General features: G+C 53.8%; 1 protein-coding gene across 2 annotated transcripts; it reads left to right on the top strand.

The window, feature by feature from the left end:
* Nucleotides 1-1,812: 1,812 nt before the first annotated feature.
* Nucleotides 1,813-25,366, top strand: tgfb3 (transforming growth factor, beta 3). Of its 2 annotated transcripts, none has more exons than XM_052024240.1 (7): nt 1,813-2,580; nt 10,832-10,992; nt 11,539-11,668; nt 12,925-13,002; nt 18,001-18,190; nt 18,698-18,851; nt 19,824-25,366. In XM_052024240.1, the coding sequence occupies exons 1-7, from the start codon at nt 2,235-2,237 to the stop codon at nt 19,980-19,982; spliced, it is 1,218 nt and encodes a 405-aa protein (XP_051880200.1). In that variant the 5' UTR covers nt 1,813-2,234; the 3' UTR covers nt 19,983-25,366. The 2 variants fall into 2 exon arrangements, with proteins under 2 accessions (XP_051880200.1, XP_051880107.1); XM_052024147.1 differs by having other exon boundaries at nt 12,925-13,029.
* Nucleotides 25,367-26,980: the final 1,614 nt, after the last annotated feature.

Genomic DNA, 26,980 nt, shown 5'->3' with positions numbered 1-26,980 from the left:
GCAAGTGTGTTGGGAGCATGTCGAGGTTAAGAAAGAGCAATGTTGGAGCTACTAAAAAGCATTAGGATAGATAAGTCCTCGGGGTCGGACAGGATATACCCCAGGTTACTATGGGAAGCGAGGGAAGAGATTGCTGGAGGATTAACGATGATCTTTGAGTCCTCCCTGGCCACAGGAGTGGTACCAGAGGATTGGACGATGGCAAATGTTGTTCCATTGTTCAAGAAAGGTAAAAGGGATAATCCTGGGAATTATAGAGCAGTGAGTCTTACGTCAGTGGTGGGAAAACTATTGGAGATGATTCTTAGGGACAGGATTTATGAGCATTTGGAGAAGTATAGTCTTATTAGGCATAGTCAGCATGGCTTTGTGAAGGGCAGGTTGTGCCTCACGAGCCTAATAGAGTTTCTTGAGGAAGTGACAAGACAAATCGATGAAGGTAGTGCGTTGGATGTGGTATATATGGATTTTAGCAAGGTGTTTGACAAGGTTCCCCATGGCAGGCTCATTCAGAAAGTCCTGAAGTATGGGATCCAGGGAAAATTGGCTGTGTGGATTCAGAATTGGCTCGCCTACAGAAGGCAGAGGGTAGTTATAGATGGTGAGAATTCAACCTGGAGGTCAGTGATCAGTGGTGTTCTGCAGGGATCTGTTCTGGGAACCCTGCTCTTTGATTTTTACAAATGATTTGGATAAGGATGTGGAAAGGTGGGTTAGTAAGTTTGCTGATGACACGAAGGTTGGAGGTGTTGTGGATAGTGTAGAAGGTTGTTGTAGGTTACAACGGGATATAGACAGGATGCAGAGTTGGGAGGGAAGTGGCAGATGGAGTTCAATCCAGAAAAGTATGAAGTGATACACTTTGGAAGAACGTACATGAAGGGGGAGTACAAGGTTAATGGCAGGATTCTGAGCAGTGTGGAGGAACAGAGGGATCTTGGGGTCCAAGTTCATAGATCCCTCAAAGTTGCTGCACAAGTTGACAGGGTGGTTAAGAAAACATACGTGTGCTGGCCTTCATTAACCAGGGGATTGAGTTCAAGAGCCATGAGGTGATGTTGCAGCTCTGTAGAACTCTGGTTAAACCACACTTGGAGTATTGTGTTCAGTTCTGGTCACCACATTATAAAAAAGATGTGGAAGCTTTAGAGAGGGTGCAGAGGAAATTTACCAGCATGCTGCCTGGATTAGAGAACAAGTCTTATGAGGAGAGGTTGAGCGAGGTAGGGCTTTTCTCTTTGGAGCGACGCAGGATGAGAGGCAACTTGACAGAGGTGTCCAAGATATGAGGGGCATAGACAGAGTGGACAGCCAGCACATTTTCCCCAGGGCAGCAATGGCCAATACTAGAGGACATCCGTTTAAGGTCAGAGGTGGAATGTTCAGGGGAGATGTCAGAGGTTGGTTCTTTACACAGAGAGTGGCGGGTGCCTGGAACACACTGCCCGGGCTGGGGGTAGAGGCTGATACAACAGGGACATAAGATGAAAGAAAAATAGAGGGTTATGGAAGGTGAAGTAGAGAGGGGATAAATTGAACGGGGATTTGTGTAGAGGTCAGCACAACATCGTGGGCTGTGTAGTGTGTGTGTGTGTGCTGTCTCACTGTAGTGTGTGTGTTTCACTGAGCTGTGTGTATCACTGGTGTGTGTGTCCTGTGGTATCTGTGTGTGTGTATCCCTGCGGTGTGTGTAAACGTGTGTGTGTCCCTGTAACGTGCCTTCCTCGGCCTCTGTGCTGCCGGAGCGGCTGCTGCTGTTCCCCAGCTGCTGGCAGCCCTGTTGCGGATGACGCTGTGCCCACGGCCGGGCCGATGATCCGGCCCTTCCGGAACGTCACTGCTGCGGGTATAAAAGGCCGGAGTGGGAGGCAGCGAGCGGGACTGCAGAGGGCGAGAGGCGGCAAGTGCGATCGTCCCTGTGTGCGGCGCGCCCGGTCCTGGGACGGGGCAGTCAGGAGTCCGGCCGTCCGTCGCCACTGGTCGCAGCCCGCACCGTATCTGGGAAGTTTGCGGAGTTGGTGGAGAGTTTGCGGGATTGGTGGAAAGTTTGCGGAGTTGTCGGAAAGTTTGCGGAGTTGTCGGAAAGTTTGCGGAGTTGTCGGAAAGTTTGCGGAGTTGGCGGAAAGTTTGCGGAGTTGGCGGAAAGTTCGCGGAGTTGGCGGAAAGTTGGCAGAAAGTTGGCGGAGAGGTTGCGGAGTTGTGGGGAGTTTGAGCGCTCCCGGGACGAGGCGACCATGTGTGTGCGGAGGCTGCTGCTGCTGCTGACCGCGCTGGACCTGGTGGCGCTCAGCCGGCCGCTCTCCACTTGCTCCACAGTGGACACCGAGCACATGAAGAAGAAGCGTGTGGAGGCGATCCGCGGGCAGATCCTCAGCAAGCTGCGTTTCACCAGCCCGCCGCAGGAGCCGGGCCCCGCCGAGGTGCCGCCGCAGGTCCTGGCCATGTACAACAGCACCCGGGAGCTGCTGCAGGAGCTGGGCCGGGAGCGGGAGCAGAGCTGCCTCACCCACAACACCGATTTTGAGTACTATGCCAAGGAGGTGTACAAGTTTGACATGATTCCGGGCCCGGCCGTGGACAGTAAGTAAGCGGGTCCCACCCCCCGGGGCGGGGCGGGGCGGGCCGGGGGGGGGGGGGGGGTGGCGGTTGGTGTCCACGCCAGACCCCCGGCTGCCTCCCCCCTCGGTGGAAACCCGTCCACACACGGTCACACTGCAGGGACCCCTCCACACGGAGAGCCTGAGGCAGGGACCCCCACCCCCGTCACCTCCAACACCCCCTCCCCCCTCACTGCCCCCCCCGTCACCTCCAACACCCCTCCCCCCACTCACTGCCCCCCCGTCACCTCCAACACCCCTCCCCCCACTCACTGCCCCCCCGTCACCTCCAACACCCCTCCCCCCACTCACTGCCCCCCCGTCACCTCCAACACCCCTCCCCCTCTCACTGCCCCCCCGTCACCTCCAACACCCCTCCCCCTCTCACTGCCCCCCCGTCACCTCCAACACCCCCTCCCCCTCTCACTGCCCCCCCGTCACCTCCAACACCCCCTCCCCCTCTCACTGCCCCCCCCGTCACCTCCAACACCCCCTCCCCCCTCTCACTGCCCCCCCGTCACCTCCAACACCCCCTCCCCCTCTCACTGCCCCCCCGTCACCTCCAACACCCCCTCCCCCCTCTCACTGCCCCCCCGTCACCTCCAACACCCCCTCCCCCTCTCACTGCCCCCCGTCACCTCCAACACCCCCTCCCCCTCTCACTGCCCCCCGTCACCTCCAACACCCCTCCCCCCTCTCACTGCCCCCCGTCACCTCCAACACCCCCTCCCCCTCTCACTGCCCCCCGTCACCTCCAACACCCCCTCCCCCTCTCACTGCCCCCCGTCACCTCCAACACCCCCTCCCCCCTCTCACTGCCCCTCCCCCCCCGAGCTGCCGGGACCTGGCCTGGTGTCTGCCAGCAGGTGGGCACAATGGAGGCGGCACCGCCCCAGCATTCCTAGTGACAGTGAAAGGCCTCTATCGAAAGCAGAGGGCAGGGAGAGGCTGGGGTGGGGCCGGCAGGTGGAGGTGTGCTGCCTGCACCTCAGCTGCGGCTCACGGCCGTTGCTGGCTCTGTTGCTGCATCAGTGGCCGTCCCCCCCCCCCCCCCCCCCCCCCAAGCCCCTGCTCCCGTCCTGACCCAGGGCTGCACACCAGCCACGGATGACCCAGGTGTCAGTACCGCCTGTAAACAGGCACCAGAGGGGAGTTCGGTCAGAAGCACAGAACTGTACCAATCGACAGATGTTAATTTTTGGCAACATCTGGAATAGTGCATGAAAATGGTTAACTTAGATCTACAATCACACACTCCCGGGGTCGGACACAGGGTGAGGCTCCCCCCGCACCGTCCCGTCACACACTCCCGGGGTCGGACACAGGGTGAAGCTCCCTCCGCACCGTCCCGTCACACACTCCCGGGGTCGGACACAGGGTGAGGCTCCCCCCGCACCGTCCCGTCACACACTCCCGGGGTCGGACACAGGGTGAGGCTCCCCCCGCACCGTCCCGTCACACACTCCCGGGGTCGGACACAGGGTGAGGACAAGGGCAGGTGTTGAATGGTGGAACTGCCCCTATTTCTGAGTGTGTCAGACATTCTCCTGTGATCTGTATCCCACACTCTGCCCGGGTGAAGTAAAGTTTGTATCAGTGCGTGTGACAGTTTGTGGCATTGCTGCAGTAGTGAGTGGTTGGTGACAATTCTGTGCAGTTGTAGCATCGAGAGCTCCCCGTTCCCCGGACAGGTTTACCCAGAACTCGCACCTGAACAGGTGCTGCGCCGGAACCCAGTGACTGGCTTCAACACTCCCCTGGAGCGGGACAGCTCGCACTGCAGCCTGGTGGCCAGCAGAGGGAGCAGGTTGCCACCTGGAAGGAAGGCAGTGTGTCAGTGTGTGAGCAGTGTGTGGTCAGGCAGTGATTCCTGTAGCCTACACCCGCACCGAGCCTCGGTGAGTGCTGCACACAGGTCCCGCTGGAGGGGGTGTATGGGCAGCCAACAGGTCCAGGGGTGTACGGGGTGGCACTAGGCATAGAAATGTGTACAGTCTGGTGACAGGCGGAGATGGGTGTACACACTGGTGACAGGCGGAGATGGGTGTACACACTGGTGACAGGCGGAGGTGGGTGTACACACTGGTGACAGGCGGAGGTGGGTGTACACACTGGTGACAGGCGGAGGGGGTGTACACACTGGTGACAGGCGGAGGTGGGTGTACACACTGGTGACAGGCGGAGGGGGTGTACACACTGGTGACAGGCGGAGGTGGGTGTACACACTGGTGACAGGCGGAGGGGGTGTACACACTGGTGACAGGCGGAGGTGGGTGTACACAATGGTGACAGGTGACCCCCCCCCCCCCCCCCCCACGACTGAGACCCAGGATCCTACCAGGTCCTGTGGGGGCAGGGGCTGCGATTCACTTCCCACCAAGAGCCACTGTCATCAGTTCACTCCCAGCGCCTTCCAAAGGCAACGCCTTCACTTTGTTACAACTAATTCTGAATTATTTAAGTTTTTTTTAACTGTTGGTAACTGTACCTGACCAGCGGAGATTAGTTAAAGTTGTACAGCACGGAAATGTGCCCGCCTCAACCACTGTTTCTGGCAGCTCATTCCAAATACGCACCACCCTTTGTGTGAAGAAGCTGCCCCTGATGTCCCTTTTAAATCTCTCACCTCTGACCTTAAACCTCTGCCCTCTTGTTTTCAGTACCCCTTCCCTGAGAAAAAGACCGTGTGCTTTCACCCTGTCTATGCCCCTCATGATCTTATACACGTCTATCAGGTCACCCCTCAGTCTCCTACATTCCAGGGAATAAAGTCCTCGTCTACACAATCTCTCCCTGTAACTCAGGTCCCCAAGTCCAGGCAACATCCTGGTAAAACTTTTCTGTGCTCTTTCTAGTTTAATAACATCTTTCCTACAACAGGGTGACCAGAACTGTGCACAATACTCAAAGTGCGGCCTCACCAGTGTCTTGTATATCTGCAACATAACTTCTCAACTCCTATACTTAATGCCTTGACTGATGAACGCCAGCATGTCAAACAACTCCTTCACCACCCTATCTACCTGTGATGCCACTTTCAGTGAACTCTACACTTGCACTCCTGGGTCCCTCTGTTCTATAACACTCCCCAGGGCCCTACCATTCACTGTACAAGATGAAAAACATGAAGATGCTGGAGGAACTCAGCAGGCCAGGCAGCATCCGTGGAGAAAAGCAGGTGGTCAATGTTTCGGCTCAGGACCCTTCAGGACTGACCTGAAACATTGACTGCCTGCTTTTCTCCACGGATGCTGCCTGGCCTGCTGAGTTCCTCCAGCATCTGCAGTCCTTTATTTCTCTGGTCACTGTACAAGTCCGACCCTGGTGTGATCTCCCAAAATACACCTCACATTTATCTGGATTGAAAGCCATTTGCCAATCGTCAGCCCACAGACCCAGCTGATCAACATCCCCTGTAATTTTTCACAACCTTCTGCACTGTCTACACCACGTATTTCAATGTCATCTGCAAAGCTCCCAAAATATTGGAGAGGGAGAAGCTGTTGGCCAGTGCAGTCACCGGGCAAGGAAGTGGTGGTGGGGACGTGTGGATTTCCCACTCTGACCCATGTATGTCTGCTCTCTGTGTCTGGTTACCCCCTGACCTCCTGCATCTTCTGCCCACACCAAGATGTTACCTCCTGAACCATCAGCTTGACGGGCAGTTTACCAGATGTGTTCCTGTAATCCGATTACAGCACTGGTGTCCGTTGCCCAGCACTGGTTCCTCCATCCAAACACTCCTCCACTCAGCTCGAACACCATGCCCCTGTCTCAGACTAACACCTCGTGTCGTCACTTTCAGGAAACAATAGACTTGCACCCAAAGATCTCTCTGTATGTCAAGGCAAGACCCCTCAGAGCACTGATGTACAGAGGGATCATGGGGTCCAAGTCCACAGCTCCCTGAAGTAGAGGGGGTGGTGAAGAAGGCGTACGTCACGCTTGCCTTCGTTGGTCAGTCGGGAAGTCATGTTGCAGCTGGATAAAACTGAGAGGCCGAGACAGGGTGGAGGGTCATCGTCCTTTTCCCAGGGTGGAAACGTCAAATTCCAGACAGCATAGGTGAGAGAGGAAAGTTGAAAGATGTCTGGACTACGATTTTTACACAGAGAGCAGTGGGTGCCTGGAACGTGCTGGTGGGGGTGGAGGCAGATATGACAGAGGCACTTGAGGCCATTAGACAGACACAGTGCAGTGAGTGCAGGGAATTGGATTAGTTTGGCACCGTCATAATGAGTGACAGGCCTGTTGCTGTGCTGTTCCATGTTCTGTGTAGTGACAGCGACTCTGCCCGATTACCGGGACAATTCAGAGGAAGTCAAGCACCTTCAGTAAAGAGCTTTGAATGCTTTCCCTCAGACAGGTTACACTGGACTCCCAATCATCTCCTACCTTCCCTCTCTCTTTCTGGCTGAGTCCAGGTGTAACGTCTTCTACTGCCCAATCCAGTGGAACCTTCTGTAGAGAGTTTTGGAAAATTAAAACCAGGGCATCAACATGTGACTGGCTTCTTCCTGTGGAGCCCTGGGACTAGGTGCTCAGGGCCTGGGCACCTGCCAGCTGACATCAGCAGTTCATTGGTCTCACTGCCCTGGTCATAGAGCACAACAGCAGAGATACAGTCCCTTCGGCCCATCTAGTCTGTGCTGACCTGATCTTCTGCTCAGTCCCATCTACCTGCACCCAGACCATATCCCTCCAAACCCCTCCCATCCATGGACCTAGCCAAATGTTACAATTGAACCCGTATCCACCACTCCCACTGGCAGCTCGTTCCACACTCGCACCTCCCTCTGAGTGAAGAAGATCCCCCTCAGATTCCCCTTAAATATTTCACCTTTCACCCTAAACCTATGTCCTCTAGTTCTAGTCTCACCCAACCTGAGGGGAAAAAGCCTGCATGCATTCACCCTATCTACACCCTCATAATTCTGTACACCTTTACAAGATCTCCCCTCATTCTCCTGTGCTCCAGGGAATAAATTCCTAACCTATTCAACCTAAGATCACCCCTCAGTCTCCCACAGTCCAAGGAATAAAGCCCCAGCCTGTCCAACCTCTCCCTATAATTGAGTCCCTTGAGTCATATCAACATCCTGGTAAATCTCCACTGCACTCTTTCCGGTTCAATAACATCTTTCCTACAGCAGGCTGACCAAAACGGTACACAGGCCTCCAAGTGTGGCCCCACCAGCATCCTGTAGAACTGCAACATAACATCCCAACTCCTATTGTCAATGCCCTGATGGATGAAAGCCAGCGAGCCAAATTCCTTCACCACCATCCTACCTGTAACCCTGCTTTCAGGGAACCATGTACCTGTACTCCAAGGTCCCTCTGTTCTACAACACTCCCCAGGGCCCTACCATTTACTGTAAAAGTCCTACTTTGATTTGACTTTGCAAAATACAACATCTTGCACTTATCTGAATTAAACTCCATCTGCCATTCCTTGGCCCACTTACCCAGCTGAGCAAGATCCCTCTGTGCCCTGATCATTCAAGTACCTGTCCAGATGCCTCCCAGATGTCGTTACTGTTCCTGCCCCTACTTTCTCCTCTGGCAGCTTATTGCAGATCCCAACTACTTGGTGTGTGAAACATTTACTCCCCGAATCTCATTTAACCTTTCTCCCTCTCATCTTAACCCCATGCCCTCTAGCTTTAGACACCCCTACCCTGGGGAACAGATTCTGACTAACGACACTGCTCAGAATTTTACATCACTCGGTAAGGACACCTCTCAGCCTCCGATTCTCTAAGGAAAACCATCCCAGCCTTTCCAACCTCTCCTCATACCACAAGCCCCACAGTCCCGGCAACATCCTTGTGAACCTTGTCTGCACCTCACTCACTGAATCACATCCATCCCGTGCAGCAACCAGAACAGCTCACAATGCCCCGAGTGCAGCTGAACCAACGTCTGGTACCGTGGCAACGTGATCCCAACTGTTGTACCAGTGACTCAGATGATGAAGGCAACAACGCATTTTGTCTACATCACCAACACGTCTACGTAAATCTCTCCAACCCCTGTGTATCAGATCCCAGCCTGTAACCCCCGGGGACCTGTTATTCTATATATACCCCCCTTGAATCCCTGGATCAGACCCCAGCCTGTAATCCCTGGGGACCTGTTATTCTATATATAACCCCCCTGAATCCCTGGATCAGACCCCAGCCTGTAATCCCCGGGGACCTGTTATTCTATATATAACCCCCCTAAACCCCTGGATCAGACCCCAGCCTGCAACCCCCAGGGATATGATATTCTATATATAACCCCCCTGAACCCCTGAATCAGATCCCAGCCTGTAACCCCTGGGGATATGATATTCTATATATAACCCCCCCGAACCCCTGGATCAGACCCCAGCCTGTAACCCCCGGGGATATGATATTCTATATATAAACCCCCCCTCCCCAAACCCTTGGATCAGATCCCAGCCTGTAACCCCCAGGGACCTGTTATTCTGTATATAACCCCCCTGAACCCCTGGATCAGATCCCAGCCTGTAACCCACTCCTGGGGATATTCTATATATAACCCGCCTGAACCCCCGGATCAGATCCCAGCCTACTAACACACTCCCGGGGATCTGTCATTCTATATATACCACCCCCCCCCAACCCCTGGATCAGATCCCAGCCTGTAACCCACTCCTGGGATCTGTTATTCTATATATAGACCCCCCACCCCGAACTTCTGGATTAGATCCCAGCCTGTAATTTACCCACAGAACATAGAGAACATAGCACAGGTCTACAGTGGACGCCATCTCCCTGGCCCTACACTCAGCTCTGGAGCATCTGGACAGTAAAGACACCTAAGTTAGACTATTGTTTCTTGACTACAGCTCTGCCTTCAATACTATAATTCCAAGCAAACTCATCACCAAGCTCTGAGACCTGGGACTCAACACCTCCCTCTGTAACTGGATCCTTGACTTTCTGACCAACAGACCACAATCAGTGAGGATAGGCAGCAATACCTCCGGCACGATTATTCTCAACACTGGTGCCCCACAAGGCTGCGTCCTCAGCCCTCTACACTACTCCCTATACACTCATGACTGTGTGGCCAGATTCTGCTCTAACTCCATCTACAAGTTTGCAGATGATACCACCGTTGTAGGCCGTATCTCCAACAGCGATGAGTCGGAGAACAGGAAGGAGATAGAGAGCTTAGTGGAATGGCGTCATGACAACGACCTTTCCCTCAATGTCAACAAAACTAAAGAGCTGGTCATTGACTTCAGGAAAGGGGACGGTGTACATGCACCTGTCTACATCAATGGTGCTGAGGTTGAGAGGGTTGAGAGCTTCAAGTTCCTTGGAATGAACATCACCAATAGCCTGTCTTGGTCAAATCACGTAGACACCATGGCCAAGAAAGCTCACCAGCACCTCTACTTCGTCAGGAGGCTAAAGAAATTTGGCATGTCCCCTTTGACACTCACCAACTTTTATCAATGCACCATAGAAAGCATCCTATCTGGATGCATCACGGCTTGGTATGGCAACTGCTCTACCCAGGACTGCAAGAAACTTCAGAGAGTTGTGGACACAGCCCAGCACATCACAGAAACCAGCCTCCCCTCCATGGACTGTGGTGAAGCAGCCAGCATAATCAAAGACCCCACCCACCCGGGTCATTCTCTCTGCTCCCCTGTCCCATCAGGCAGAAGATACATAACCCCTGGATCAGATCCCAGCCTGTAACCCACTCCCGGGGACCTGTTATTCTATATATAGGCCCCCCCCCCGAACCCCTGGATCAGATCCCAGCCTGTAACCCACTCCCAGGGACCTGTTATTCTATATATAACCCCCACCACCCCCCCCCCCCCGAACCCCTGGATCAGATCCCAGCCTGTAACCCACTCCCGGGGACCTGTTATTCTATATATAACCCCCCCGAACCCCTGGATCAGATCCCAGCCTGTAACCCACTCCCAGGGACCTGTTATTCTATATATAACCCCCACCACCCCCCCCCCCCCCCGAACCCCTGGATCAGATCCCAGCCTGTAACCCACTCCCAGGGACCTGTTATTCTATATATATATAACCCACCCGAACCCCTGGGTTAGAGCCCAGCCTGTATTGGGGACTGGGTACCTGTTACTTCACACAGGTCCCCAGCTCTCCCACCTGTTGGGCGGTGTGTGAAGTTGCTGCCTGTTCTGACCTGGAGCCATTTCTGTAACATGGCCCTGATGTGTTTTGCAGATGATGTCAGTTCGTGTCGTGGAATTACATCCAAAGTTTTCCGGTTCAATGTGTCCTCCATGGAGAAAAATGTTTCAAGTCTATTCCGAGCAGAATTCCGGGCTCTGCGTGTGCCAAACATAAGTGCCAAACGGAATGAGCAGCGGATTGAAGTCTATCAGGTGTGGAGCGTGCTGGTGTCTGGGGCGACGGACCCCCTCCCTCTGAGTCTAAACCTCCCTCCCTGACCAAACATCCCTCTCTGTCCCCCTCCCTCCCAAAGTCTGAACCTCTGTCCCGGTCCTGTGGGAGGGGTGTAGGGAGGGCCTTGTGTGTGAGGGGGCGGTAGGGACGGCCTTGTGTGTGAGGGGGAGGGTAGGGAGGGCCCTGTGTGTGGGAGGGGTGTAGGGAGGGTCCCTTGTAGGAGGGGGGTGAGGAGGGTCCCATGTGGGAGGGGCGCAGGGAGGGTCCTGTGTGGGAGAGGGCGCAGGGAGGGCCCCATGTGTGAGGGGTGTAGCAAGGGCCCTGTTGGGAGGGGCGTAGGGAGGGTCCCCTGTAGGGGGGTAGGGAGGGCCCCGTGTGGGAGGGGTGTAGGGAGTGTCCTGTGTGGAAGGGGGGCAGGGCCAGCACCGTCTGGGAGGGGTGTAGGGAGGGCCCTGTGGGAGGGGGGCAGGGAGGGTCCCGTGGGAGGGGTGTGGACTGACCAGTTGCCCTCGCTCCCCCATCAGATCCTGAAGCCGGACGATCACATCGCCAAGCAGCGGTACATCGCAGGCAAGGTTGTCCTCACCAAAGGCTTCAGTGAGTGGGTGTCGTTTGATGTCACCGAGAGTGTGAAGGAGTGGCTCATCAACAGGGGTGAGTTTTACAGCAGATATCAGTGGAGGGGACTGAGTGGAGGGTGTGTGTGTGGAGAGGGGGATGTGTGGGGAGGATGTGTGGGGAGAATGTTGTTGGGGAAGGTGGTGTGGGGAGAGGGGGCGGGTGTGTGGGAGAGGGTCTGGTCTAGGACTCAATTTTGGACCAGTATTGTCTCTTGGCATCTCTGATAGCTTGAAGGAAGTTGTATCTTGATTTCTTGTGTCGGTCAGGGTCACCTGATGTGAACACCGCAGTCCTAGACCTCATTCAGGAGTGGATCTCCTGGTTCATCCATGGTTTCCGGTTTGGGAACACCCGGATTGTCCTCTTTGGTACACAGTCCTCGACACACTTGCTGATAAAGTCCGTGACGGTGGTGACATTCTCATGGAGACTGGCAGCTGAGTCTTTGAACATGGTCCAGTCCACTGTCTCAAAGCTCATCTGTTTCCTCAGACGAGCACTGCACGACCCTCTGTACTGGATCCTCCTGGTTCAGTTTCTGTTTGTCTGCAGTGAGAAGGAGCACAGCCTGGTGGTCTGATTTACCAAAGAGTGGGTGGGGGAGGCTCAGGAGACATCTTTGATGGTTGTGTAGCAATGGTGAAGGGTGTTTGGGCCCCTGGTGGGACAGGGTACATGCATAATTATATTTTGGTAACACACTCTTGACTTGGTAACACACAAATTGTGATATGTTGTGTGGGATCTGTGTTCAGTTGTGCTGGGGCTGTGTTGGATTTAGTTGGGTCAATACTAGAGTTGTGTTGCTGCTTTATTTGACTGTGGAGCTGGGTTGGAGCATGTAGGTACAAGCACTGCAGATGTTGGAATCTGGAGCAACAAATGCAGGGTCTCGATGCAGGGTTTCCACCTGAAACATCGACACTTCCTCTCCCACCACAGATGCTGCTCGACTCGCTGAGATCCTCCAGCAGATTGCTTATTGGTTGGATTATGTTGTATGTATTAGCTTTTGTTGGATCTCCGGAGGATTTTGTTGAGGTTGTGTTGGGATATTTTGTGTTTGTGATAGATTGTGTTGGGATGTTATTGCTTTTGTTGTGTTTTTTGGGCTGTGTTTGAACTGTGCTTCAGTGGTATTGTATCTATAGGACCTTGCGGGATCGTATGTTGTCTGCATTGGACCCTGTTGGGTCTGCGTTGGACTCCATTGGGTTTGAGCTGGATTGTGTTGGGTATGTGGTTGGTGTTCTCTCTTTGTTGTGGTCTAACTGGCATGTGTTTTGCAGACACGAACCTTGGCCTGGAGATCAGCGTACATTGTCCATGCCACACCTTCCACGCCAATGGCGTCATCTCCAAAGAAGGTGAAGTTCTGGATGTGAAGTTTAAGGGTAGGAACTGAATTGTTTCTCTCGGACCTGCTTCCGCAACTCCCTCCACTTTCTCACTCCCTCCTTCCTCTCCATCACTCCCTCCCACTCCCACCCTCCCCTCCCCTCCCTCCACCCTCAACTTAGAAACATAGAAAACCTACAGTACGATACAGGCCCTTCAGCCCACAAAGCTGTGCCGAACATGTCCCTACCCTAGAAATTACTAGGCTTACCCATAGCCCTCTATTTTACTCAGCTCCATGTACCTATCTAACAGTCTCTTGAAAGACCCTATTGTATCCGCCTCCACCACCGTTGCCAGCAGCCCATTCCATGCACTCACCTCTCTGAGTACAAACACTTACCCCTGACATCTCCTCTATACCTACTCCCCAGCACCTTAAACCTATGTGCTCTTGTGGCCACCATTTCAGCCCTGGGGAAAAGCCTCTGACTATCCACATGATCAATGCCTCTCATCATCTTATACACTTCTATCAGGTCCCCCCTCATCCTCCGTCGCTCCAAGGAGAAAAGGCCGAGTTCACTCAACCTGTTTCCATAAGGCATGCTCCCTAATCCAGGCAACATCCTTACGAATCTCTTCTGCACCCTTTCTATGGCTTCCACATCCTTCCTGTAGTGAGGTGACCAGAACTGAGCACAGTACTCCAAGTGGGGTCTGACCAGGGACCTATATAGCTGCAACATTACCTCTCGGCTCCTAAATTCAATTCCACCGTTGATGAAGGACAATACATCATATGCCTTCTTCACCAGAGTCAACCTGTGCAGCTGCTTTGAGCATCCTATGGACCCCAAGATCCCTCTGATCCTCCACACTGCCATTAATACTATATTCTGCCATCATATTTGACCTACCAAAATGAACCACTTCACACTTATCTGGGTTGAACTGCATCTGCCACTTCTCAGCCCAGCTTTGCATCCTATCTATGTCCCGCTGTAACCTCTGACAGCCCTCCACACTATCCACAACACCTCCCACCTTCGTGTCATCCGCAAACTTACTAACCCACCCCTCCACTTCCTCATCCAGGTCGTTTATAAAAATCACAAAGAGTAAGGGTCCCAGAACAGATCCCTGAGGTACACCACTGGTCACCTACCTCCATGCAGAATGTGACCCTTCAACAACCACTCTTTGCCTTCTGTGGGCCAGCCAGTTCTGGATCCACAAAACAATGTCCCCTTGGATCCCATGCCTCCTTACTTTCTCAATAAGCCTTGCATGGGGTACCTTATCAAATGCCTTGCTGAAATCCAGATACACTACATCTACTGCTCTCCCTTCATCAATGTGTTTAGTCACATCCTCAAAAAATTCAATCAGGCTCGTAAGGCAGGTCCTGCTCTTGACAAAGCCATGCTGACTATTCCTAATCATATTATACCTCTCCAAATGTTCATAAATCCTGCCTCTCAGGATCTTCTCCATCAGCTTACCAACCACTGAGGTAAGACTCACCGGTCTATAATTTCCTGGGCTATCCCTACTCCCTTTCTTGAATAAGGGAACAACATCCGCAACCCTTCAATCTTCTGGGACCTCTCCCGTCTCCACTGATGATGTAAAGATCATCGCCAGAGGCTCCGCAATCTCCTCCCTCGCCTCCCACAGCAGCCTGGGGTACATCTCATCCGGTCCCGGCGACTTATCCAATTTGATGCTTTCCAAAAGCTCCAGCACCTCCTCTTTCTTAATATCTACATGCTCAAGCTTTTCAGCCTGCTGCAAGTCCCCACTACAATCACCTAGATCTTTTTCCATAGTGAATACTGATGTAAAGTATTCATTAAGTACCTCTGCTATTTCTTCCGGATCCATACACACTTTCCCACTGCTGCATTTGATAGGCCCTATTCTTTCGCATCTTATCCTCTTGCTCTTCACATACGTGTAGAATGCCTTGGGGTTTTCCATAATCCTGCCCGCCAAGGCCTTCTCATGTCCCCTTCTGGCTCTCCTAATTTCCTTCTTAAGCTCCTTCCTGTTAGCCTTATACTCTTCCAGATCTCTAATATTACCTAGCGATCTGTACCTTTTGTAAGCTTTTCTTTTCTTCTTGACTATATTACAGCCTTTGTACACCACAGTTCCTGTATCCTATCATAGCTTCCCTGTCTCATTGGAACATACTTATGCAGAACTCCACACAAATATCCCCTGAACATTCGCCACATTTCTTCTGTACTTTTCCCTGAGAAACCTTTCCCTGAGGACCGGATGAGATGTACCCCAGGTTGCTGTGGGAGGCGAGGGAGGAGATTGCGGAGCCTCTGACGATGACCTTTGCGTGGCCCATGGAGATGGGAGAGGTTCTGGAAGATTGGAGGGTTGCAGATGTTGTTCCCTTATTCAAGAAGGGGAGTAGGGATAGCCTAGGAAATTATAGACCGGTGAGTCTTACCTCAGTGGTTGGTAAGCTGATGGAGAAGATCCTGAGAGGCAGGATTTATGAACATTTGGAGAGGTATAATATGATTAGGAATAGTCAGCATGGCTTTGTCAAGGGCAGGTCCTGCCTTACGAGCCTGATTGAATTTGTTTAGGATGTAACTAAGCACATCGGGGAAGGGAGAGCAGTAGATGTAGTGTATATGGATTTCAGGTACCCCATGCGAGTCTTATGGAGGTGAGGAGACATGGGATCCAAGGGGACATTGCAGTGTGGATCCAGAACTGGCTGGCCCACAGAAGGCAAAGAGTGGTTGTTGAAGGGTCGTATTCTGAGTGGAGGTCAGTGACCAGTGGTGTACCTCAGGGATCTGTACTGGGACCCTTACTCTTTGTGATTTTTATAAACGACCTGGATGAGGAAGTGGAGGGGTGGGTTAGTAAGTTTGCGGATGACACGAAGGTTGGGGGTGTTGTGGATAGTTTGGAGGGCTGTCAGGGGTTACAGAGGGACATAGATAGGATGCAGAGTTGCGTTGAGAAGTGGCAGATGCAGTTCAACCCAGATAAGTGTGAAGTGGTTAATTTTGGTAGGTCAAATATGTTGGCGGAATATAGTATTAATGGTAGGACTCTTGGCAGTGTGGAGGATCAGAGGGATCTTGGGGTCTGAGTCCATAGGACGCTCAAAGCAGCTGCGCAGGTTGACTCTGTGGTTAAGAAGGCATATGGTGTATTGTCCTTCATCAATCGGAGAATTGAATTTAGGAGCCATGAAGTATTGTTGCAGCTGTATAGGTCCCTGGTCAGACCCCACTTGGAGTATTGTGCTCAGTTCTGGTCACCTCACTACAGGAAGGATGTGGAAGCCATAGAGAGGGTGCAGAGGAGATTTACAAGGATGCTGCCTGGAATGCGGAACATGCCTTATGAAACCAGGTTGAGGGAACTCGGCCTTTTCTCCTTGGAGAGACAGAGGATGAGGGGGGACCTGATAGAGGTGTATAAGATGATGAGAGGTATTGATCATGTGTATAGTCGGAGGCTTTTCCCCTGGGCTGAAATGGTGGCCACAAGAGGACACAGGTTTAAGGTGCTGGGGAGTAGGTATAGAGGAGATGGCAGGGGTAAGTTTTTTACTCAGAGAGTGGTGAGTGTGTGGAATGGGCTGCCGGCAACGGTGGTGGAGGCGGATACGATAGTCTTTCAAGAGACTGTTAGATAGGTACATGGAGCTGAGTAAAATAGAGGGCTATGGGTAAGCCTAGTAATTTCTCGGGTAGGGACATGTTCAGCACAGCTTTGTGGGCTGAAGGGCCTGAATTGTGCTGTAGGTTTTCTATGTTTCTATGAGAACATCTGTTCCCAATTTAAGCTTCCAATTTCCTGCCTGAGAGCCTCGTAATTCCCTTTACTCCAATTAAACGCTTTTCTAACTTGTCTGTTCCTTTCTCTCTCCAATGCTATTGTAAAAGAGATAGAATTATGATCACTGTCTCCAAAATGCTCTCCCACTGAGAGATCTGACACCTCACCAGGTTCATTTCCCAATATCAAATCAAGCACAGCCTCTCCTCTTGTAGGCTTATCTACATATTGTGTCAAGAATCATTCCCGAACACACCTAACAAACTCCACCCCATCTAAACCCCTTGCTCTAGGGAGATGCCAATCGATATTTGGAAAATTAAAATCTCCCATCACGACAACTGTTATTATCACATCTTTCTAGGATCTGCTTCCCTATCTGCTCCTCTATATCCCTGTCACTATTGGGCAGCCTATAAAAAACACCCAGTAAAGTTATTGACCCCTTCCTGTTCCTAACCTCCACCCACAGAGACTCCGTAGACAATCCCTCCATGACGTCCACCTTTTCCGCAGCCGTCAACTTATGTCAACTGGTGAGCTGCCTGTGGTGTGTGGGGTCTCGGTGGGGGCATGGTTGGGGGTGAGAACCACCTGAGGGGACTGATGGCCCACAGTTGCCTTGGAGGGCAGTGGGAGGCAGAGCTCACCGGTGGCTGCAGACAAACAACTGCAGACGCTGGAAATCCAAAATAAAATCTGAAGCTGCCAGAAACAGCCAGCAGGTCAGGCAGCATCCGTGGGGAGAGAATCAATGTTTCACGTTGGGGAGCCTTCATCAGAACTGGGGAGGAGACAACAGAAGCTCGTTAACCCCGGGGGGGGGTCATCCCCTTCTGCCTTTTCTCTCAGGGGGTGGAGGCGGTGTGCAGCCGGACCAGTCCTGCTCTGCATTTCACAGCTCCTACACAGGAGAGGGGAGGGGTGAGGAGAGGCGAGGGGCGAGGGGAGGGGAGGTGGACGAGGGGTTGAAGGGAGTTGTGTGTTGACCCACACTGAGTTCCTGCCACATTGCCTGGTGCAGTGGGAGCTGGAGGGGGTGAGGGGAGGCAGTGGGAGCTGGCGGGAGGGGAGGGGAGGTGGACGAGGGGCTGAGGGGCGAGGATGGGGCACAGGGTGCACTCCAGGGAGAGCGGTGGGCATAGGGGGTGGTTGGCTTGGAGGGTCAGTGATGGACTGCGGCTCCCCCCGCCCCCCCGCAGGGATCGACGACTACGAATACGCAGAGCGGGGAGACCAGGGCAGGCTGCAGAAACGCAAGGAGCAGAAACTGCTGCACGGAGGCCCCTCCAACCCTCACCTCATCCTCATGGTCCTCCCCTCACACCGGCTCGAGGGTCAACAGCAGCGGCAGCGGAGGAAGCGGGCTCTGGACACAACCTACTGCTTCAGGTAGTGGCCCCTCACTCCCGCTGTAACGCCACTCCCCACTCGCTCGCCCCTCAATCCCACTGCAACCCCCACTCCCCCCTCACTCCCGATCTGTAACCCCCACTCCACTCCCGATCTGCCCCCTCACCCCCAATCTGTAACCCCTACTCCCTCCCCACTCCCCCCTCACTCAGAGACCAGGTGGGAGATTTAAAACCATTGGTGAGACCTTTAACTTTGTTCAACAGAAGAGTTGGAGCAGGAGTGGCCACTCGGCCCCTCTACCCTGCCCACATCCCATGGCTGACCTGCCCCAGTCTGTTCCACTTCTCCACCGCCCTCAGCTCCCGATCGCCCACCAGAAGACCCTCCACTCTGCTGAATGGCCCCTTGTTTGGGTCTCTCCCCCAGAACCATCGCAGCCCTCAGGCCTCTCCGGGACTCCGTGTGGACGCCCCATGTGTGGCGGTGGGGATGTCCCCAGATGTCAGGCTGCCCACTACTTAGTGTGCCAACATCTCTCTGCAGGCACTACGAGGATAACTGCTGTGTGCGTCCCCTGTATATCGACTTCCGACAGGACCTGGGCTGGAAGTGGATCCATGAGCCCAAGGGCTACTACGCGAACTTCTGCGCTGGTCCTTGCCCCTACCTGCGCAGCACCGACACGCAGCACAGCACGGTAAGACTTCACAACACACAGAAACAGGCCCTTCGGCCCAACCGGTCCATGCTGACCAAGACACCCTTCTGAACTGGTCCCATTTGCCTGAGTTTGGCCCATATTCCCTCTAAACCTTTCCCATCCATGGACCTGTCCAAGGGTATTTTAAGTGTTATTAATGTTCCTGCCTCAGCCACTTTCTTTGGCAGCTCGTTCCATATACTGACCACCCTCTGGGTGAAAAAGTTGCCCCTCAGGTCCCTTTTAAATCTCTCCCCTCTCACCCTAAACCTGTGCCCTCTAGTTCTTGATTCCCCAACCCCTGGGAAAAAGACAGTGTGCGTTTACTCTATCTCTGCCCCTCATGATTTTCTACACCTCTATAACATCACCTCTCAGTTTCCTATGCTCCAAGTAGTAAAGTCCCAGCCTGTCCAACCTCTCCCTATAACTCAGTCCCTCAAGTCCTGGCAACATCCTTTTAAATCTTCTCTGAACTCTTTCCAGTTTAATAACATCTTTCCTGTAGCCAGGCGACCAAAACCGAAAGCAATACTCCCAGTGCGGCCTCACCAGCGGCCTGTACAACCGCACCGAGACCTCCCAACTGCTACACTCCATGCCCTGAGTGCTGAGGGCCAGCATGCCAAACACCACCTTCACCACCCCGTCTGCGCTGCCCAAACACAGGCTCCCTACAGCTGATACGCTGCCCAAACACAGGCTCCCTACAGCTGATACGCTGCCCAAACACAGACTCCCTACATTCACTACACTGCCCAAACACAGGCTCCTCACCCTCCTCCGTCCATGGCTTCCCTTCTCATGTTTAACTTCCACCGTTCATGCCTCAATCCATTCAGGATCGGGGGAACAGCAGAGGCCACTCAGCCCATCGCCTGCGCTTCTGTTCACTGAGTACAGGATGGGCCTAGTTGGGAGGCTGTGTGCAGGGCTGTGCAGTGACCTGTCCTTGCTCTGTGTCGGCAGGTGCTGGGACTGTACAACACACTGAACCCTGAGGCCTCAGCGTCCCCATGCTGCGCTCCACAGGACCTGGAGCCCCTCACCATCCTGTACTACGTGGGCCGCACTCCCAAGGTGGAGCAACTCTCCAACATGATCGTCAAGTCCTGTAAATGCAGCTGAATTGCCTCCCATTGCGTGTGTACACGTGTGAGCTCCGTGTTTGTGTGCACACGTGTGACGTCTGTGTGTACACATGAGGTCCTTGTTTGCGTGTACATATGAGGTCTGTGTTCTTGTATACACGTGTGAGGTCTGTATTTGTATACCAGTGAGGTTCGTGTTTGTGTCTGAGGAATGCGTGTATTCTGAGAATTCTGAGGAATACAGAATTACGTCTGTTACCTGTGTATGTGTGTGATACCCGAGCGTGTACGTGAATGGTATCTGTATAGGAAGTACACGTGTGCATGTATGTATGATACACCTGTGTATGGTTGCAAGGATAATTGTGCATCCATGTAGGAGGTACGTTTCTGTGTAGATGATATGTGTGGGTTGGAGTACATATGTCTGTGTAGAAGGTATTTGTAGATACATGTTGGAGTGTACATGTCTGTGTAGGAGGTATGTTTGGGTGCACGTTGGAGTAGATGTTTGTATAGTAGGTATGTGTGGCCACGTGTTGTAGTGCACGTGTTGGAGGTATGTTTGGGTATGTGTCGGAGGCACGCGTGTCCATGTATGTGTGTGAGGGGCAGGCTTCGAGACCCAAGCAGCAGACAACAGGAGGCTGAGTGAAGGAACTGGTGAGGCTGGTCATTGCTGCTTCACGCAGGAAGCCAGCGAGACAGGAGTTACAAAGGTTCACAAAGGACAAAACACTTGTGGAAAAAAATCCAGACTCTGAACCAAAAGAATCCAAGAAGTTGTGAGATGGGGAGTGTGGCCAGCAGACCTGACCACTGCCCCGGGACGTGTGTGCAGTGTTGGGGACAGGACACGGACCGAATATCTCCACGCTGCACCAGTGAGAGACAGAGCACTGACACCAGGAATGATGCTGATGGGCTTCAGAGCCTCAGATAACCCTGTGTACCAGAGGGGAGTCAGACAACAGGCACAGCCCAGGGATTCCAAGGACTCCCATCGGGGCAGCTCCAACATCAAGGACCCAACATAGGTGCCAACGGGTGCAGGGAGCATCCAGTTGGAGAGCGTCCGGTCAGGGAGCGTCTGGTCGGAGAGCGTCCGGTGACACACGACACACCTTACACATGGGACAAGCTTGACGTCATTAACCAAGGTCGGACGGTGGCTGCTGAGTCAGGAGGGGCGGCCTGCTGTGAGGGTCCCTCGCGAACCGGCTCGCATGGCAGCGTGCGCTTCACCAACGGCGACGTCTGCAGTTCCCACGGCGCACACAGCGGGCAGGATGCAGGGAGATACAGACCCAGAGAGACTCCCGTCACCCCCACCCAGAGACCCCCAACATTATCACCCAGAGACCCCTGTAACCGCCACCTAGAGACCCCCGTTATCCACAACCAGAGAAACCCCCGTCACTCCCACCCAGAGAAACCTGACACCCTCACCCTGTGAAACACCCAACCAGAGACCCCCATCACCCGGACCCAGAGAGATCCCCGACACCTCCACCCAGGGAGACCCTGTCACCTCCACCCAGGGAGACCCCTATCATCCCCACCCAGACCCCTGTCACCTCCACCCAGAGACCCTCTGTGATGATCTCCAGGGGTCGGTGAGTGACAGTCACTGTCGGTCGGTCCCTCAGTGATGGTCACCATCAGTCAGTGTCAGTCGGTCCCTCAGTGATGGTCACCGTTGGTCAGTGACGGTCACTGTTGGGCGGTCCCTCAGTGACAGTCACCATCAGTCAGTGTCAGTTGGTCCCTCAGTGACAGTCAGCATCGGTCAGTGAAGGTCACCGTTGGTCGGTCCCTCAGTGATGGTCACTGTCAGTCAGTGTCAGTTGGTCCCTCAGTGACGGTCACCGTTGGTCGGTCCCTCAGTGACGGTCACCATCGGTCAGTCCCTCAGTGAGTCACCATTGGTCAGTGTGGACATGCACGTGTGTGCTGCCTGTTGCTGGAGTTGTCTGGGTGGAATCTGCTCACATCAGCCTCAGCCTGGGACGCTGTGTGACCTGCAGTCGTGGTGCCCACACACACGGCTGCTGCTTCTCTCAGAGTTACATTGATGTTTGCACTGCAGTATGTTTTCATTATATTTAATTTATAATTCCCTTTTTTTTTAATTTATTGACCGATTGAGATGTCGCTGCATATCCTGAGCCCCCTCCCCTCTGCTCCCTGGTCTCTGCTTTCCTCTCAGATCCCTCTTCCACCCCCAATCTCTGCTTCCTACCTCAGGCGACTGGTCACATCATCCTTGGAGCTACCGTCACCGTGGTTGTCGACGCCGCGGCAGCAGCAAGAACTCTTCTCTCCGTTCTCTGCTGTGCAGACAGTGTGGCTCTGGTGTTGTACCAGGACCTGTGCAGGCTGTCAGACAGCACAGGGCCACCAGACTTGCCAGCAATCACTTTGTGGTTCTCACAGAGAAAGTGAACTGAACGTGGGCCAATCTCCTGGCAAGGATGCGCTATTTGAGTGGGGAGGCTTTGAGGGAAATCCAGCCTTGCTTTTCCCTTGGAACACCACCGCAGGCTCTGATCGGGGGTTTGTGTCTCCCAGAAGGCATGGCTGGGTGGGTCGTGTCGCGGTGTCTGCGATACCCATTGTTGGAATAGGAGGATTCTGTAGTTTGCTAGCCTGGTGCACCCATCACATAGACAAGTCCTGATGGCGGGACTGCTAGTGCGGCTCCTGATCTGTGTAGAAACCTTCCGGACAGGAGGTGAGGGATGACGAGTTGCAGCAGATGTTCCGGTTATGATGGAGCATTGCTTCCCTCAGGTAAGGCAGAAGTTGCTGTGCCTCTGGCACCTTCCATCCCCAAAGCCTGCTCGTTAGGAGCACATTCAATGAGTTCTCGCTACTGGCAGGCAGGAAGTGAGGCAGCTGATTAGTGCCCAGAAGGTCTCAGAACCAGAAATGGGACGAGTGTCCAGCGAGCTGTCATTCTGTGAGGCTGCTGAGGAACAATTTCCAGTCAGGACATCAAGCACAACATCCCTCCATGCGCAGTTAGTGTGGGTGTAACGTACCAAGGGACAGGTGAGGGCTTGGTTATCTGACTGATGGCCTCCCCAGTAGTCCACTTAGATAAGGAGAACATCAGCTGAGGTTTCACAGACCATGAAAGAAACCATCTGAGGGATAGCTTTGAAAGTTAGTAACCTGAGTGAAAGACTCAACAAATATCTGTTCCTATAACAGAAGCTCGGTTAGGGTAAGACTGCGGAGGTCACTGCTGCCTGATGTTGTCCATACGAGGACATTGTGTTTCATATGAAGGAAGGCAACTTTATTAATGCCATTTCACACCATTAGAACATGACCATGTGTCTCACATCAACCAGTTGGTTTGAAATGTAACCACCGCTGTTCTCTGAACCATTGGATGTTTTGTTTGAGGGGAAGAAGTATCCTGAGCTGGAGACAGCGCCACATCAATGTCTTGACCTAAAATTCATCACCCCAAATGCAGCTGTATCGTCTGGGTTGGCTCTTGGGATGGGCTCAGATCCTGGTGTGGGACATGAGGGCTCCCTACTGAGCCAAAAGGAGAGAAATTCATTCAGTGGTAGAAGATATCAGGAGGGGTGAGATTGGGGAATTTCACTGGCAATTGACAGCCTGTAAATTCCTAGTTCACAGATCCTGTGAAGCCAGCCTTTCCCACACAAGGAGTGTTCACTGATTTATCCAGTCACTGGTGATGGATATGGCTGGCGCCTTTGGGCCTGCTGTCCTCCTGGTGGAGGAGCTCCTACTGTGCTGTGGGAAGCGAGCTTCAGTGATGGTGGAATGGCTCCTTATTTCCAAGTTAGGACAGTGTGAGCCACGAAGGGAGTCCACCTGCCTGCTGGTGTTCCTCCTCTCGTTGGCGGAGTTTGGAAGGTGCTGTTGCAAAGCTCTCGCCTCCTTTGTAGAGGCAGTCAGTGTGGCCACAGTGTGCTGGTGGTCGGCGGCGAGGCGGCTGCCTTCAAGCCCTGAAGCCTCTTGCACCTTGGGTTGCTTCAGCAGGTGGCAGGAGAATGAGCAGTGGGGTCTGATGGTGGTGCATGGGGTGGGCATTTAGTGACGGTGCATTTCTGTGAATGATCATCTGTGTTCAGTAAATGTACAGGGTTCGCTCGGGCTGACCACCGGTAGACCACCTCCGCGCTGTCCCCATGGGTGACAGCTACGGGATGTCCCGCACGGACCCCGGACCAGCTCCGGACTGTCACTTGGGGAGAACAGCTCCGGGCAAAGTTGTATGACCCACCTGCTAATTTATTTTTTAGTACATTTTTCCATTAATGAATAAACATTTTTTTAAAGAAAAGAGAATAAGTTTGTTGTAGGCAATTTAGTTGAGATTAAAGTGCAGCTTGGATGAATTTTCACCCTTCGTTCTTTGGCTCCATTGTTTGGGGAGAGATGCCACCGTCTACACCGAGATGCTGCTCGAGGCTAGTGGCCCAGGAGGAGGGAAAGGTGCCCGAATGGAGTCAGCTGTGGAGTAATTTACCACACACACACCTTGGAACGGGCCACAAACACAACCTGAGTGGGAAATGAGCAGACATGAAAAACAAAAACTGCACCTCCTCCCTCCCTCAGTACTGCTCCAGAACTGTCAGCTGAGATTATTGGCTCAAGTCTCCACAGATTGGAAATTGGACCCCACCTCACTGAGGTGGGCGGGGACATTCCCCCACTGAGTGCTGACTACTCCACCTCACGGTCTGTATCCAGCCCTCTGTACCAGGTGTTGGATGGATGGGACTTGCGGTGATCTGTGGAGATTGAAACCTCTCCTGACCTTTCCCCGGCTACACTGATTTCTGGCACTGTCATGCAGTGGTTATGGAGGATAACAGAGAGCAGGAGCTGGATCACCAGCCCACACGTCCATCCGAATGGATCATTTCAATAGTTCAAACAAGTTTCCACATGACGCCTGAGGGTGCCACCTGGGATGCTCGTACATGGTGCGGAGCACTGATGGGGAGCACTGCTCACGGCCAGGCTTCACTGTGTAACCACACTCCACCCAGGGCTGGGCATCCTCTGTGGGATCCAGCACTGCCGGGTGTGGGGACGTCAGAGGAATCTGTTGGACAGGAGGATGTGGGTAGGGTATCACCGAGGGTGGGAAGTGCGGAGGACGTGAGCAGTTAATTGGGGGGGGGGGGGGATGATTGAGGGTTGTGGATCGATCAGGAACTCTCTCGCTGCTGGAGAAGGGTCCCGGGAGGCAGGAAGCTCATTAAATGTGAGGAAGGTTCGACTGCCTGTCGGGAGCTTTGTCCGCAGTGCTGAGGGGCTGTTTGTCCACACACTGAAGTCTCAGCTCCTGCCTGGCACAACCCACACCCCATCAATAATAAGACTAAAACTGGGCTCCAGGTCCAAATGGTGGGATCTGCCTAATAACAGACACTGCCCTTGGCCAGCAACGGATGCTCACTGTCGCTCCCCCTCCACCGACACCTTGCCACAAGGGACAGAGCCTTGGGCCCTGACTGATCCACAGGCATCCTGCTCCCACCTGACAGGCTGTGGAACCACCCACACCCCGGTCTGGGGAACAGTCTCCCTGCATCCACCTGACCCATTCCCTCTCGGATGTACAAGATAACATGGCCACCTGTCTCCCTCAGCAACTCTGCTCTGCAGCACACTCACAAAGACTGCTCCACACAAGCCTCACATCTGAAAATATTAATATCTGTTTTAATATTTTAGCTGTAAATGTCTCCCTGAAACAGAACGGCCAAGTGCACCTCATGTTCAGAGCACCAATGCCAGGTTCTCGGCCGCCTGCGACCCCTCCCACATCACCCTGGAATAGAAAATACATCCACAAGCTGCCCTCCCCCACCCCCCGCCCCCGCCCCCACTCCCACCAATCTACAGAATGAAATCATCGGTAAATAATTTGAACAAAGATCCCTGAAAGTCCACGTCAGAGTGATGAGCTGTGGCCGACATGTCACCGCTGGCCCCTGACCTGGGACAACTCACCACAGCTCAATGACAACCACAGGCAGGGTCCCAATGCACCTCTCACCACTTGTCACTGGGCTGGGACCGGGTCTGATCCTGCCGCTCCATCCCACTGGGACTGGGACCGGGGCTGATCCTGCCGCTCCATCCCACTGGGACTGGGACCGGGGCTGATCCTGCCGCTCCATCCCACTGGGACTGGGACCGGGGCTGATCCTGCCGCTCCATCCCACTGGGACCGGGGCTGATCCTGCCGCTCCATCCCACTGGGACCGGGGCTGATCCTGCCGCTCCATCCCACTGGGACCGGGGCTGATCCTGCCGCTCCATCCCACTGGGACCGGGGCTGATCCTGCCGCTCCATCCCACTGGGACTGGGACCGGGGCTGATCCTGCCGCTCCATCCCACTGGGACCGGGGCTGATCCTGCCGCTCCATCCCACTGGGACTGGGACCGGGGCTGATCCTGCCGCTCCATCCCACTGGGACCGGGGCTGATCCTGCCGCTCCATCCCACTGGGACTGGGGCTGATCCTGCTGCTCCATCCCATCCCGTGCGCATTCCTGGTTCCCACCTGACTGGGGAGTGTTGAGGAGGGTGGGTGAGGGGGATGTGTGGGGGGAGCTGAAGGCAGCCAGGACAAGGAGAGAGCGACCTTCAGACACAACATCACATGGAAGGTGAGTGAAAGAAAGTGGAAGGTGTCCTTTGGATCGGGGGAACCCAGACAACAACAAGGCCCTGCCTCTGCTCCCCTTCACGTCCCATTCCCAGCAGGATAATGGCCCTAGGAGAAGGGTGGTAGGTACCTGGGATCCCAGCCTCCAACACACACACCACCGTTCCTTCACCGTCACTGGAACTCCCTCCCCACCAGCGGTGTGGGAGCCCCTTGCCCAGGACTGCAGTGGGTTATGGCGGCTCACCCCCACCTTGTCGACAGCCAGCAGAGAATGACAACCGGATCACATCCTGGGCGATCAGGCTGACAGGTGGGAATCAGTTTGGTTCCATTGGAGTATCTGGGATTCGGAATG

Source organism: Pristis pectinata, chromosome 1 (genome assembly GCF_009764475.1).
Source record: "Pristis pectinata isolate sPriPec2 chromosome 1, sPriPec2.1.pri, whole genome shotgun sequence".
NCBI lineage: Eukaryota > Metazoa > Chordata > Chondrichthyes > Rhinopristiformes > Pristidae > Pristis > Pristis pectinata.
This window is presented reverse-complemented; position numbering and strand designations above follow the sequence as displayed.

What these genes read in the sequence shown, in the direction of transcription:
- tgfb3 (XM_052024147.1), top strand. Translation starts at nt 2,235, where the DNA reads ATGTGTGTGCGGAGGCTGCTGCTGCTGCTGACCGCGCTGGACCTGGTG. An exon ending in AGCGGATTGAAGTCTATCAG is followed by an intron (nt 10,993 to 11,538) that starts GTGTGGAGCGTG and finishes CTCCCCCATCAG; the next exon opens with ATCCTGAAGCCGGACGATCA. An exon ending in TCTGGATGTGAAGTTTAAGG is followed by an intron (nt 13,030 to 18,000) that starts GTAGGAACTGAA and finishes GCCCCCCCGCAG; the next exon opens with GGATCGACGACTACGAATAC.